Genomic DNA, 13,831 nt, shown 5'->3' on the forward strand with positions numbered 1-13,831 from the left:
AATATATATATATATATATATATATATATATATATATATATATATATATATAAATAAATAAATATATATATAAATAAAAAAATATATATAAATAAATATAAATATATATATATATATAAAGAAATAAAAAATATATATAAATAAATATAAATATATATATAAATATATATATATATATATATATATATATATTTATATAAAGAAATATATATATATAAATAAATAATAATATATATAAATAAATATATATATAAATAAATATAAATATATATATAAATAAATAAATAATATATATAAATAAATATAAATATATATATATATATATAAATAAATATAAAAATATATATATAAATAAATAATATATATAAATAAATAAATAATATATATAAATATATATATATATATATATATATATATATATATATATATATATATATATAAATAAATATAAATATATATATAAATAAATATAAATATATATATATATATATATATATATATATATATATATATATATATATATATATATATATATATATATATATATAAATAAATATAAATACATATATATAAATAAATATAAATATATATATATATATATATATATATAAATATATATATATATAAATAAATATAAATATATATATATAAATAAAAAGAAATATATATATATATAAATATATATATATATATAAATAAATAAATATAAATATATATAAAGAAATAAAAAAATATAAATAAATATAAATATATATATAAATAAATATATATATATAAAGAAATATAAATATATATATATAAATAAATAATAATATATATAAATAAATATAAATATATATATAAATAAATATATATATATATATAAATAAATAAATAATATATATAAATAAATATAAAAATATATATATAAATAAATATGCCCAGCGCTATATATATTAATATCATTGCTTTTTAAATTATTATTCTTTTTAATATACATATATATATATGGGGGACAAATCAAACTTTGTGTGTGTGGTGACTGACATTAAATCAGAAATGCTGTTGACAGAGCTTGAGTTGAGCCTGTAATTTTCCTCTCTGGATGCTGAAATCTTCTCCTCAGCACTGTGAATGACCCTGATCTCATCTTCTAACACTCTTGCGTCTATTTCTGTCGCGTTCGCAACTCGCCTCATATTTCCTGTCTTTTCATCATTCCTGCGTTTCTCCCTTGAGTGTTTTTCATCCAGTCAAACCTCCTGAACTCTCCGCTAACAGTGATGGAAATGACCTGCGCTGTTTCAATCCGCCTCACGTTCTGATTAAAGAGAATCTATTTCTGAATCCTGCTTTTGCCGACACCTTTATCCACTGGGCTGCAAAGGGAAACAACCTTAAGAACGATCACTGACTGACAGGAAGTGATGCATCTGATCTGAACATCACAGAACTGTCATGCAAATTACAGCACACAAGAAACATGATGATGTTTTAAAAAATAAAGATTTGGTCTTGAAATATTAGGTGTTCATACTCAAAAACACTAGTACAGGGGTGTCAAACTCAAATTATTTAAATTATAAAATTATTTTTTACTGTAGCAAGATATTTTGAGTATTTTGTGCTGGTTTCTGTGTCATAAATAAATAAATAAATAAATAAATAAATAAATAAATAAATAAATAAATAAATAAATATGACAAAAACTGCCAGCCGGTGATGACTAGTTTGTGTCTTAATGAGTGATTCATTGATCTATTAATTCAAGTGATTCGTTCACAACAGCTGATTGATTCATTTAGTCATTATGAATGAATCATTGACTCAAATGATTTGTTTAAAAATTGATTAATTCACTATTGAAACACAGTTATATAGACAACTCGGTGCTTAGATAAATAACTTTGTAATTTAGGAAGTGAGCAAAAAACAGGCAACAGTTTTTAAAATATAATTCAATATTAACACATTATGTCGCACATATTCTAGCTTTTTGTTCTGTTCAAAGCTGTCTGCTGCATCTCAGATAAAACATAAACATTATATTTATTTTAATTATGTATTATTTATTTGATTATAATGCTTAAATCATCCCATTAGACGTACGTTTGACACTTCTGATCTAGTATTGTGGCATATATTGTGCATCTCTACTGAAGGACTTTTATTTTGTCGGACTCCATCTGAACTTCCTGTCAGTTTGGATTTTCTCCTCTAGTTTGAGCTTGTGCTTTGTTCCTTGTGCTGAAACTCCTGCTTCGTTTCCCTAAAGCCCTCTCTCTGACTCTTCTAGATCTAGTGTTTCTCATCTGTCGCTTTAACATAGGACTTGTGCATCAAATTGCAGTTTGCATTTTCTGGAAGGTATAGATTTTAACAACTCAACGTACTGTGTGATGATTACAAAGATTTAATTTCAATATCTGTATAGTTGTAATTATAATCCCAATTTGACACTGCAGGTCCTGCAATGTGACTATTGCAGATTTGCACATTGCGATATCAGTGTATATATTGTGCTAATAATTCAAATGTAGTACATACTCGAGTAGTAGTCGATTTCGAAAGCAGCCATACAAAATGTGCAAATTGAGAACACCTGGGTTAAGGAGACATGGGCACGAAATGGCCTACTACTCAAGGGCTGCGTCTGAAATCGCATACTTCCATACTATATAGTACGCTAAAACAGTATGCGAGCCGAGAAGTACTGAATACATAGTATTCGAAAAACGATATGCGAGAAGTACCAGGATGATGGTCTACTACTATCGGTGAGATTCTGAAGTGCACATCCAATGGAACAATGTACTGAACAAAGTATTTTGATTTCTGTCATGTAGAAATGTCCAAACTCGTAGAAATCGAGAAATAATGTGAGAGAATTCATGAATAGGAGTGAACTGACACAACTGACGCGGGTAGGTCATGTGATCATGACAAATGGTGCATGTAGTACGTCCCAATTCCATTCATACTATTTACATTCATTCTATATAGAGCATACTTTTCTAACAGTCAAATATTGTAAATTCAAATCTAGTACTTACTCGAGTAGTAGACTAGTTGCGACTGGAATTGTGAACACCTGGGTTAAAGGCTGCCTCTGAAATGTACATTTATTTGAATTTACTACACGACTGTTAGACAAGTATGTTCTATATATTATGAACGTGAGTAGTATGAATGGATTGGGACGTACTACATCCACCATTTGTCATTATTATTTGACCCACCTGCGTAAGTTGCGTCACTTCACTCCTATTCATGAATTCTTTCGCGTATTTATATACGGGAATATGGGAATGTGAATATTTTGTTATGAGTTGTAAATATTATTGTACTAAAGTCTTTTTTGCCTTTCATCAAAAAGTAACATGGTTACCCTCTCTGAAAAATAAAGATTTCCATTTCAACAGATTTTTATAGCAGACCCCCTAGTTTTCACAATTTTTTTTTTTTTTTTTTTGCGATTTAAAAATTTTGTGGCGGTAATTCCCAGAAATTTGCGGACAATTTTTTATATATATATATAAATTTAGCATCTGACGTCATGTAACCTCACTCAGGACATGCTTTAGGGCTTCCCCTACTGTAATATACCTAAACATGGATTGCCGTGAAACTCGTCAATGGCAGCAAAGTGTTTTCTCTCGTTAACTGCAGGGAAAGAGTTAAACGAAATCATTTAGCAATTTGACTCACAACATCATCAGCCATGCATATAAAGCACAAATAATGTCCTTCAATTCGGTCATGTCCAACGTCCATCCGTGAACCAATCTCCATCTGTTTGTTTCACTGCTCCGTTTGTTAGATGTTTGCTCCGACTTTCTTTTGCTGTCTGAAGCGCGTCAAATGCACAAAATGGCCAATTTTCGGCTAATCCCATTTTTGCTTTGACTTCACATGTAAATCACTTTCGCTTCATTCGCATATGGTTACTACACAAGCTGAAACCGCCCCTCCCACTTTTTCCATGTAATGATAATGAGAGGGCGCAGAGGAGACGTCATTTTTCGAGAGACACTCAAATACATCACTTGCACAGTGTATGCAAGGTCTATAAGTTGTGTAAAACAATGCATTGCAAACTGAAATAAATATAATTTGATTATATAGTTTGAAATGGGATGTTTTATTAGATTATTGAAATTTTTTGTGATTATTTTGCGTTTAAATTAAGAATTTTGCAGGATCGCAAAAATTTGTGACTTTTTGTCGGATTCAGCGAACACAAAATCGCAAAAAACTAGCTGTGATATAGTAAGAAAAAAAACATTGTAATAGTTTTACTAATTATTCTCAAATTAAAATATGCGGGCCAATATCCACGTCTGACCACAAGATGGCGTCCACAGCAAAATCCTATTTATAAGTTTCTAAATAAGTTATTTAATTGTTAAATTAGCGCTTTTCTACATGACAGAAATCAAAATACTTTGTTCAGTACATTGTTCCATTGGATGTGCACTTCAGAATCTCACCGATAGTAGTAGACCATCATCCTGGTACTTCTCACATATCATTTTTCGAAGACTACGAGTTCAGACATACTACTCATCTCGCATGGTGTTTTTAGCGTACTATATAGTATGGAAGTATGCAATTTTAGATGCAGCCATTAGGACATGAAAAATGTGCAAAGCTGGTGGTCCTCCAGAAACATGGTTGAGAAACACTGATCTAGGAGGAGTAGTTTTACCTCTGAGATCTCAGGATGAATGTATGCTCTTCTCTCTCCTGCAGATGCAGTGGATTTGGGTTCCCCGGATGAGCTGACGGAGATCGCGGAGGTGGACGAGGGCATCTGTACGCAGGCGTCCGGCGCTCAGAGCAGCCCTCCGACCATCGTGATCAGCAGCAGCGCTGGAGGAGCCGCAGCCGGAGCTGGGAAGCTGGCGGGGAAGGGTCTGCGCCGCCTGACTGGACGATCCAGCAAGGAGAAGGATAAAGAGAAGGACGCGGCCACCGGCATGGACCAGCTAACCCGCAAACAAGCAGCCGTCCGCGCCATGAGCGAAAACCTGGAGCTGCTGTCACTCAAACGCCTGACACTGACGGCCAGCCAATCAGTGCCTAAGAGCGGCTCGCTTAGCCTGTCGCGCACCGCTAGCGCCGTCTTCTCTCGCTCCTTCGAGCAGGTCAGCAACGTCTTCTCCGGAAACCAGCCGTCCAGTCGTGCGTCGAGTCCAACGTCTAATCACGCCGCTGAGCAAGATGAGGGTGTGGCTTATTTGGAACACATAAGCCCCGCCCACCAGCATCGGCAGCGTTCTCCTACCATCAGTATCCATGTGACCTCTGACCTGTGAACTTAAAAACTGGCTGCCATCATGTGGCACACAACTGCAGCACCTTACAGGACGTCTGTGTTTCCCTAAGTCGTGTTTAATGACCAAAGTCGTGTATTTTTGGAGTACGTGTTTTTAAGGACGTCTCATCCATGAAGTTTACAGGTGGTGTTGTGTATTTTTAATGCTGTGTCTGTTTGGGAGCGGACGTTTACATGCAGACCTAAACAGTGTTATGATTTGTGTGTGTGAGATTTTTACGTGTGTTTTCCTCTCTGTTTCCCAGCATGCACTGGGCTTGAACCGAAGCCATGATTATTTCACACTGTTTCCATGGGAATTTGGACTGTATTGAAAGCCTGAGCGGAAAATCTGCTGGAAACTAATACCTACGTCTTCGTTAATGTCATTTTTGATGCGGGATTTCTAAAGCAATATGCTTGTGTTTTAAATCGCTGTCGATTTTGAAGGCCATAAGAGATGTTTGACACTTGAAGCGGGTGTTGAGCTGCTCTTGTGTCACACTGATGTCATGCTTATAATGCAAAGCACTACGGCAGAGACCCAGAAAACAGTGTGATCATAAGTCTTGATATGAAAATGAAAGATGAATCCATGTGATCTCTTTTTTTCTTGGACTAATTATGGCATCTTTTATTGGTGCGTCACTTGCTTTTGCACCAATATTTGTCTGGTTTTATTGTAATTATTTTTTAGGATGATCAAAAAATTCTCCCTGGCCGTAATGGTTTGTGTTTTTACTTTGAAGTGGATCATCAATAACAGTGGTTATCTTTGTATTCAGATTATTTTGGGAATGTGAATATTTTGTTGTGAGTTGTAAATATTATTGTACTAAAGTCTTTTTTTTTGCCTTTCATCAAATAATAACATGGTTACAGTCTCTGAAAAATAAAGATTTCTATTTCAGCAGGCCTCTGGATTTTTATAGAGTAAGAAACAAACACTGTACATGTTTTACTTATTAGTTTTTATTTAAAATAGACAATTTATTCGCTCTCCAAATCGTTATGGGATTTAATGATATAATCGTCGTTAATAAGTAGTGGTTTGTGAATTGATTTATTTGTAACTTTTTTTTTTTTTTTTTTAACAAAAAAATGCATTTTATATATATAATTATTTTTTAGGGGTTTTCACCTTTATTGACAGGACAGTGGAGATTAACAGACAGGAAAGTATGGGGAGCAGAGAGAGGGGAAGGATCGACAAAGGACCCCGAGCTGGGAATCGAACTCTGGTCACTGCGAGCACCTGGGTGCTATATGTCAAAGCACTAACCACTAGGCTATTGACTCCGACAAGAAATGCATATTTTGAGATTTGAATTTGAAGATACCAGCAGAACTGAACAGAAGGATCTCAAGGGCATGTTGTCTCAGGTAATTTTATAACACAATTCAATTGTTATTAAAATTCATGCATTTTTGTCAGCGGTCAATCTGGAGGTGAAGGAAGGCCAATCGGTTGTATGTAAAATCACCACCTCCAGGGTTCATACGATCATAAAAAACCTGGAAAAGACATGGAATTTTGACATGCCATTTTCCAGGCCTGGAAAAGTTTTGAAAACCCACAAAGTTTTGGAAAAGTCATGGAGAACCAATATCTCTATACTTGAATATAGGTTAGTTGTCTTTACTTCTTTTCTGTCCTTGGCCAATCACATACTCTAACATTATTAGTGCAGTGTAAGCATTATCTAAATCAATTTTACATAGATATAAATACAAATTTAAGCTAAATAGATTGTTGTGTGTTTTACGATATGCTGTAATAAATTTAAACATGCATTGTTTTTCTTTTAGCATGCATATGTAGACATTGCATGAAACATTAGGTCATGAAAGTGGACTTGAAAGTCCTAGAAAAATAATGGAAAAGTCATGGAATTTTTGTTGTAAAAATGTGTATGAACCCTGCTCCTACTGTTGGTTAAAAAAATAATAATAAATTACAATTTTAAGCCTGTCTTGCTCTTTAAAAAAAACTCAAAAAATTTAAAATAAATAAAATAACATGGCCTACTTTCACAATACTATTCTTCAAGGTTACGATTTTAAAGGTATTAAAATGGTATTACTTTCCCCCTCAACATTAACTTATTTATTACTACAGCCTATAGTTGTGTTGTACCACAGCAACTATACAATTACTACAACAGCTTAATTCAAGTAATTAACTATAGTATAGTTAACACTAAACACTATATTTATAAAGTATTTTAACCTCAGAGAGAGGCAAGTGAAGTTTCTTTATAAACTAATTTCGAGAGGATCACATGCTTATGATTGACCACGGCTGGTCCTGCATTAGCTAATGCATGATTCACCAATCGGATGATGCCTAACTCATTATAAATAAATAAAAAAAATAAAAATAGAACACAATAAATAAAAAAAGTTCCTTCCTTACCTCAGATTCTTCGTCACCGAAGAATCCCCCTTTCATCCTTACTTCTCCCTTTTCCTTGATCTGGCGGCCCAGTGGTTACAGGGCCGGCGCGTCCATAAAGGCGACCTAGGCGGCCGCTTTGCTTGGAGCGGCAGTTTAGCTTGCTCCGGCCCTGAGTGGTTAGCACTATTGCCTCACAACAAGAATGTCACTGGTTTAAGCCCTTTCCTGGCCAGTCAACGTTTCTGTGCGGAGTTTACATGTTCTCCCTGTGCTCGCGTGGGATTCCCTCGGGGTGCCCTGTTTTCCCCTCACAGTCCAAAGACATGAGACATAGGTGAATTGACCAAACCAAACTGGCACCATAGATGAGCTCCTAATTAGCAGTAAATATCTCCTCAGCAATACCTAATTTGCCATTAGACATAAATAAGCAGGGGAATTCTCAAGACCTACAGTACCTGAGCTCAAACCCCCCTCTCTCACCCTGCAAATGGGAGGGAGCCCCGGGCTTGAGGATCTTATGAGCTCAGGGCTCTCTCCCAGGACAGCATGCCAAACAAGCTTTATTATCAATCATCAAGTGTCTTGAAATATATTTCACTTAAGTAGAAAACTCAGTTGTCTTCATAGTATAAGGATCGTGTCCAACATATGTGGTTATTTCCTATTTATATCTCCCAAATACGGTATAAATTGCAAAAATACACACTTTCCTCTGTCTTCCATTCAGTTTTTTGATTATTAATGACAATAGAAACAAACTACAAACATTGTAGATTAAATTTACAAACAAGCAAAACATAGAGTATACATATAGAAGATAAAGATAAACGACTTCGTTTCTTTACTTTCTGCGGTCTATTTGAATTTCGCGCGTCACCAGAATCACGTGATTGCAACCGTTATTAGTTGTCGAACATGGATGGACGATGAGTGTGTAAAGAACACGTGAAAGTGAGCTATTGAGTAATGTATGACAACATGACTAATGATTTGTTTCTTCAGGATATGGCTGTCCTTTTGCCTGCTTTATTAGTTTTTTGTTTTGTTTTTATGAAACATGTTCGTTAGCTCAAGTGTTTCGTTGAGAATAACCGTCCCCAAACCGTCAAATGACTCCGTCCGTTTGTATCATTGTCCTATTTCTGTAATCTTTAGAGTTGAACAGCCAAAAGTGATAATTAAACATGTTTAATTTATTTCATCCTAGACTAGCTGTTTCTGTCCTCCAGTGTTTATTCTACAGCAGATTTAGTTGTTGTAGAACAGCCCCATCGTGTGTTTTCATCTGTCTACTGCTGCTCTGAGCTGCTATGATTCAGTGTTTTTCTCTGTCTGATGTTTTTTCAGTGGACTCGGGGTTGAGGTGTCCATCATGACTCGACTGCAGTTTTTTGTGTTTAGAAAACCGGCAGTTTAAAGGAAAGGTCAGGTACGTTTCACCAATTTTTGCTCCATTCAGTCTAAATTATGTTGTTGTTGTGGTAATTATTAGATGGCCAAATGTTAGATCAACTAGAGCAAGCATAACGACTATACCCAGCAATTAAACACACACACACAACTTTACTTTTACTTTACTGTCATTTAAGCTGTTTATTTAGCACTTACAGAACTTTCGAGAATATGAAAGTATAAAAAGGGTAAGCTAATATTTTTTTCCAGTATCTGAAGATTTCACACAGTAACGTTATTTATCAAAGATCTATTGACCCGACAGTTTTGTTCAGACCGAAAGCAGCTATTTAAAGATAAAATGGTGGACAACTATTTCATATGACTGCTTCATGATTGATAGCTATCTTTGAATGCATTTTTGTTGTTGTTTTCTACAAGTGTTATTTACCTGCGCCATTTTACACCTGGATTCTTTAAAAGGCACATCAAAAGACGATTTCAAGAACCCGGTTATTTATTTTTTTAACGTAGTGTGTATTTATGTATGTGTGTATGTATGATTGTATGTATGCATGTTAACGTATGTAAATCTCAAGATAACTTGTAATCTAATCAAATAGTCTAATAAGAGCTCAGCTGTGGCGCATTATAAGACTTTCTCAAAAACGTAAGTAACCAGGAAATACTCAATAACTTTCACATTTAGTTTGTAACATTGATATTTATGTTTATTATGTTTTATTATAGGAAATAAATAACATTTGTTTATTTACTTTATATGGGTCATCTTACCATAATACGCGTTTTTCTGATAACTGACTCAATCACAGAATTGTCTTATGGACGTAGACATATGCCCAAGATACATCCCAAGAGTCAGAATACACAGTGATTGTAGAAACCACAGCGTTGCAGCACTTTTTGCTTCAACATCTAGGTCTAATGTTTTTAAAACCTCTTTTATGCTCTGTGTATTATACTCCATGCTAGTGCTGCTTGATATTGGAAAAATCTGATATTGCGATATTTTATTTTTATACGATAAATATTGCGATATGAATAAAGTTTCCCATGGAGATTTAAATATCTCTATTTGATGGTAGCAATATTCAGGTAGAGAAATTGAATACTCACAATGCAAAACTGCTTTTCTTACTTTTCTTTGTCTCTTTTCAAGTACGAATATCAAAAAACTCTTGGATCAAGTAAAAAATATTGTTGTTTTCACCAAATTAAAATTTTTTCCATAAAACAAGCTAAATTATCAGCCAGTGGGCTAAGTAAAATAATCTTATTTGGACTAGAATCAAGACAAAAATCTAAGTGAGAAAAACATGTTGTTTCCCCACATAAATAGTATAAATAATTAAAAACAATTTATCTTTGTTACACCTCTAAACATCATACATTTTTGTGCACAAATGTTTTGTTCGATGGAAAAACCTCACAGGTGCTTTGTTTTAAAATTGTGAGTCTAGTAGTGAACTACAAAGTTATCTGTCTGTTCAGCTAAGATGCTAAGCTAACATTTTAAACATGCGCATGTTGCTTTTCAGATTTTCTGAATATATAGTGTAATGGAACAAGAAAATTTGTTGATTTTTCTCTTGTAGAGCACCCAAATCTTTCCTTTTGACTCTTCACGCTTGATCAGCCTTCATGAAGACTGAATGACTCAATGGAGGACAAACAGCCGGTCAGCGATGGAGATTTTTCTCCAGGTTGCAGGTATGTCAAAACCTTTACATGATCCTAATGTCACAGATGATACATTATATGTCACATATTATATATGGTAGTCTTCTGTTCTCTTAAAGCCACTGTGATATATCAAAACCCACCAGAGGCTAGCTGTGTGTTCGTGAAGAGCGACCAGTCTATGATTCTACCAATAACACACATCAGTTGATTTGAGTTACAACTATAATTCAACTGTAAAAAGTCAGAAACCAGAAGAATATTTGACCTCTGGTTCTCTTGAGATTTTCTGTCTCAATGGTTGGAACTGTCGCTTCACAGTAAGAAGGCTGCTAGTTCCAGTCCCGGCTGGGTCAGTTGGCACTTCTGTGTTGAGTGTGCATGTTATAACCGTGTTGGTGTGGGTTTCCTCCAGGTGCTCCAGTTTCCCCCAGTCCAAACACATGCGCTATAGGGGAATTTTGTAAAACAAATTGGCCGTAGTGAATAAATGTTTGTGTGTGTGTGTGTGAGAGAGAATGAAAAAGTGTATAGGTGTTTCCCAGCAATGGGTTGTGGCTGGAAGGGTATCCGCTGCATAAAACATATGCCAGAGTAATTGGCAGTTTGTTCCACTGAGGCGACCACTGATAAATTGGACTAATGAGTGGATTTTACATTGGGTTTGCCTTCTCCTAATCACCCAATACATGCGTACATAGGCATATGCCTAGAATGCCTATGCATAAATCCAGTAATAAACAAAATAAGTTCTATGCTAAATAACTTAACGATACTCAAATGTTCTGTTCTGTAACATAGACTGCCTACATACATTAATATCAAGTTTTTTTGTCATAAATTGAAAATCCCCTTTTCAAACACCATAAGAAAATCTTGAGGAAATCCACAGCAAACTACACTACTCAGTCCTAATGTCCTTCATGCCCCACTTTGTTGCCTTTGCCTTAAATGACTCTCATTTTCACAGTATCGGATCAAACCAACCTGAGCCCAGCTGTATGTCCTTGAAGAGTGACCAGTCAATCGTTCAGCCAATAACATTTGAGGGAAAACACACATCAACTGATTTGCGGTACAACATAGATAGTAGACAAGTCTTTTTATTGAATTTTTCAGTAAAACTTTTTAACAGAGCAACTCAAAAAAATACAAAAACAAAGTACATGAAAAAAAGGAAAGCAAATACTAGGTGAAATAATACTAATCAACAGGAAAAAAAGTAATTAAAAAAATAATAAAAATACATTAAGGGGTGAGTTGGGTGGGTGCTTACAATTCAAGTATTTGGAATAAATCTGTTCTCAAAATATGACAGGAAGGGTCTCCAAACTTTGAAGAATCTATTATTTGAGCCTTGGGTGCTATATTTGATTTTCTCTAGCTTTAGATATGTCGTGACATTTTCTGCCCATTTAGTATGTGTTGGTGGTTTAGTTTACTTCCGCTGCAAAAGTATAAGCCTTCGGGCCAACAAAGAAGAGAACGCTAGTGCATTTAATTGACCTGCTGGTAGTGCAAGGTTTTGAGGTGTCACACCAAATACTGCCATTACTGGATCTGGTTGTATCTCCTTTTCACATATATAGGAAAAAGTCTCAAACACCGCAGACCAAAATGGTCTTAGGGATGGACACGTCCAGAACATATGCCCCAAGGTGGCCTCATCTCTGTGGCACCTAGAACATATTGGATCAATTTTTGGGAATATTCTTGACAGTTTGCTTTTAAAAAGTGCAGCCTATGAATTATCTTAAATTGTAATAAACCGTGACAACATAGATAACATAGATTTTTAACTAATAAAATTCGTGTCACTGTTGTATCTGCTCAAATTTTATATAATTTTAAATTCCACAGTACTGGATCAAACCAACCTGAGCCCAGCTGTATGTCCTTGAAGAGTGACCAGTCAATCGTTCAGCCAATAACATTTGAGGGAAAACACACATCAACTGATTTGAGGTATAACATAGATTGATAACTGCTAAAATTTTTGTCACCGTTGTATCTGGTCTAATCTTAGATTACTCTATTTTCCACAGTACTGGACCAAATCAACCAAAGCCCAGTTGTGTGCCAATAAAGAGTGATCAGCCATTCGTTCAGCCTGTAACATTTAAGATAAAACACTCATCACTTGATTTAAGGTACATTTTGCCCAGACAGACAGAAAGAGTCCAGCCCTGTCCTGACACTGATAATCTGAACCAGAACTATACTGTCGAGCTCATCAGCACATGAAGCACATCTACACGATTAATTACATTTCTATAGTGTTTTCTGGGCACTAAGGGCTCATCCACCTGAACCTACTGGGAATCAGATTAAAAGTAAATACTGTCTTAGGCTAAAAAATATAAAATGCTGCCATCCAGTTAAACTGCAGTAACTACATATTTTATCAATACTGAGTCAAGGCCTAAAATATGCTTTGTGACATCTGTTCTGTGTCTCTTGACACAATCTTTTCCAATATCTGACTGTCTACAGAACAGATTCATTTTCCACAGAGCTTCTGATTATAGAAGTCTTTGGGATTCAATACAAATGTGTCAGTAGTTGATTTAGTAACACGTGTAATGTAAACAGTGTTATAAATGATGATCAGATATTTCTGTTTTTAGATGATTCTGATTTCTTTTTTTCTGATATTTACTTTGTTAAATGGAGTTAAGTTGTAACAGAAATGGGTTGAAATTAAATTAATAATTTGTATAAAGAATGTGTGGAACCAGAGAGATCTGGCAAAAGTATTCATTGGTTTGTTAGGAATATATTTAGCGACAGATAATACTTTTTGTTAAATAAATAAAAAACAAAAGTAATTTTTAAACTTAAACTAAAGCAAATTATTTCAAGTAACAGTGTTGGCACAAAGTGGCATCGGAGTGAAGGTTTGAATTCATTGTTCAACCTTGTTCACTTTAGGCTAATATCTTATATATATATATATATATATATATATATATATATATATATATATATATATATATATATACACACACACACATATATATATACACACACATATATATATA

The 13,831-nt window shown here is 34.2% G+C and overlaps 1 protein-coding gene across 5 annotated transcripts in view; it reads left to right on the top strand.

Annotated features, from left to right (window-relative positions):
- The window catches only part of hycc1 (hyccin PI4KA lipid kinase complex subunit 1), an 81,946-nt gene extending 75,740 nt beyond the window's left edge, over nucleotides 1–6,206 (top strand). For 4 of the 5 annotated variants that reach the window (XM_056479301.1, XM_056479302.1, XM_056479303.1 and 1 more), the window contains exon 11: nucleotides 4,732–6,206. In XM_056479301.1, coding sequence (XP_056335276.1) covers nucleotides 4,732–5,297 — 566 coding nt within the window. In that variant the 3' untranslated portion in view covers nucleotides 5,298–6,206. The remainder of the gene's footprint in view (nucleotides 1–4,731) is intronic. The other variant, XR_008839437.1, reaches the window with a different exon arrangement.
- Nucleotides 6,207–13,831: the final 7,625 nt, after the last annotated feature.

This window comes from Danio aesculapii, chromosome 19, assembly GCF_903798145.1.
Source record: "Danio aesculapii chromosome 19, fDanAes4.1, whole genome shotgun sequence".
NCBI lineage: Eukaryota > Metazoa > Chordata > Actinopteri > Cypriniformes > Danionidae > Danio > Danio aesculapii.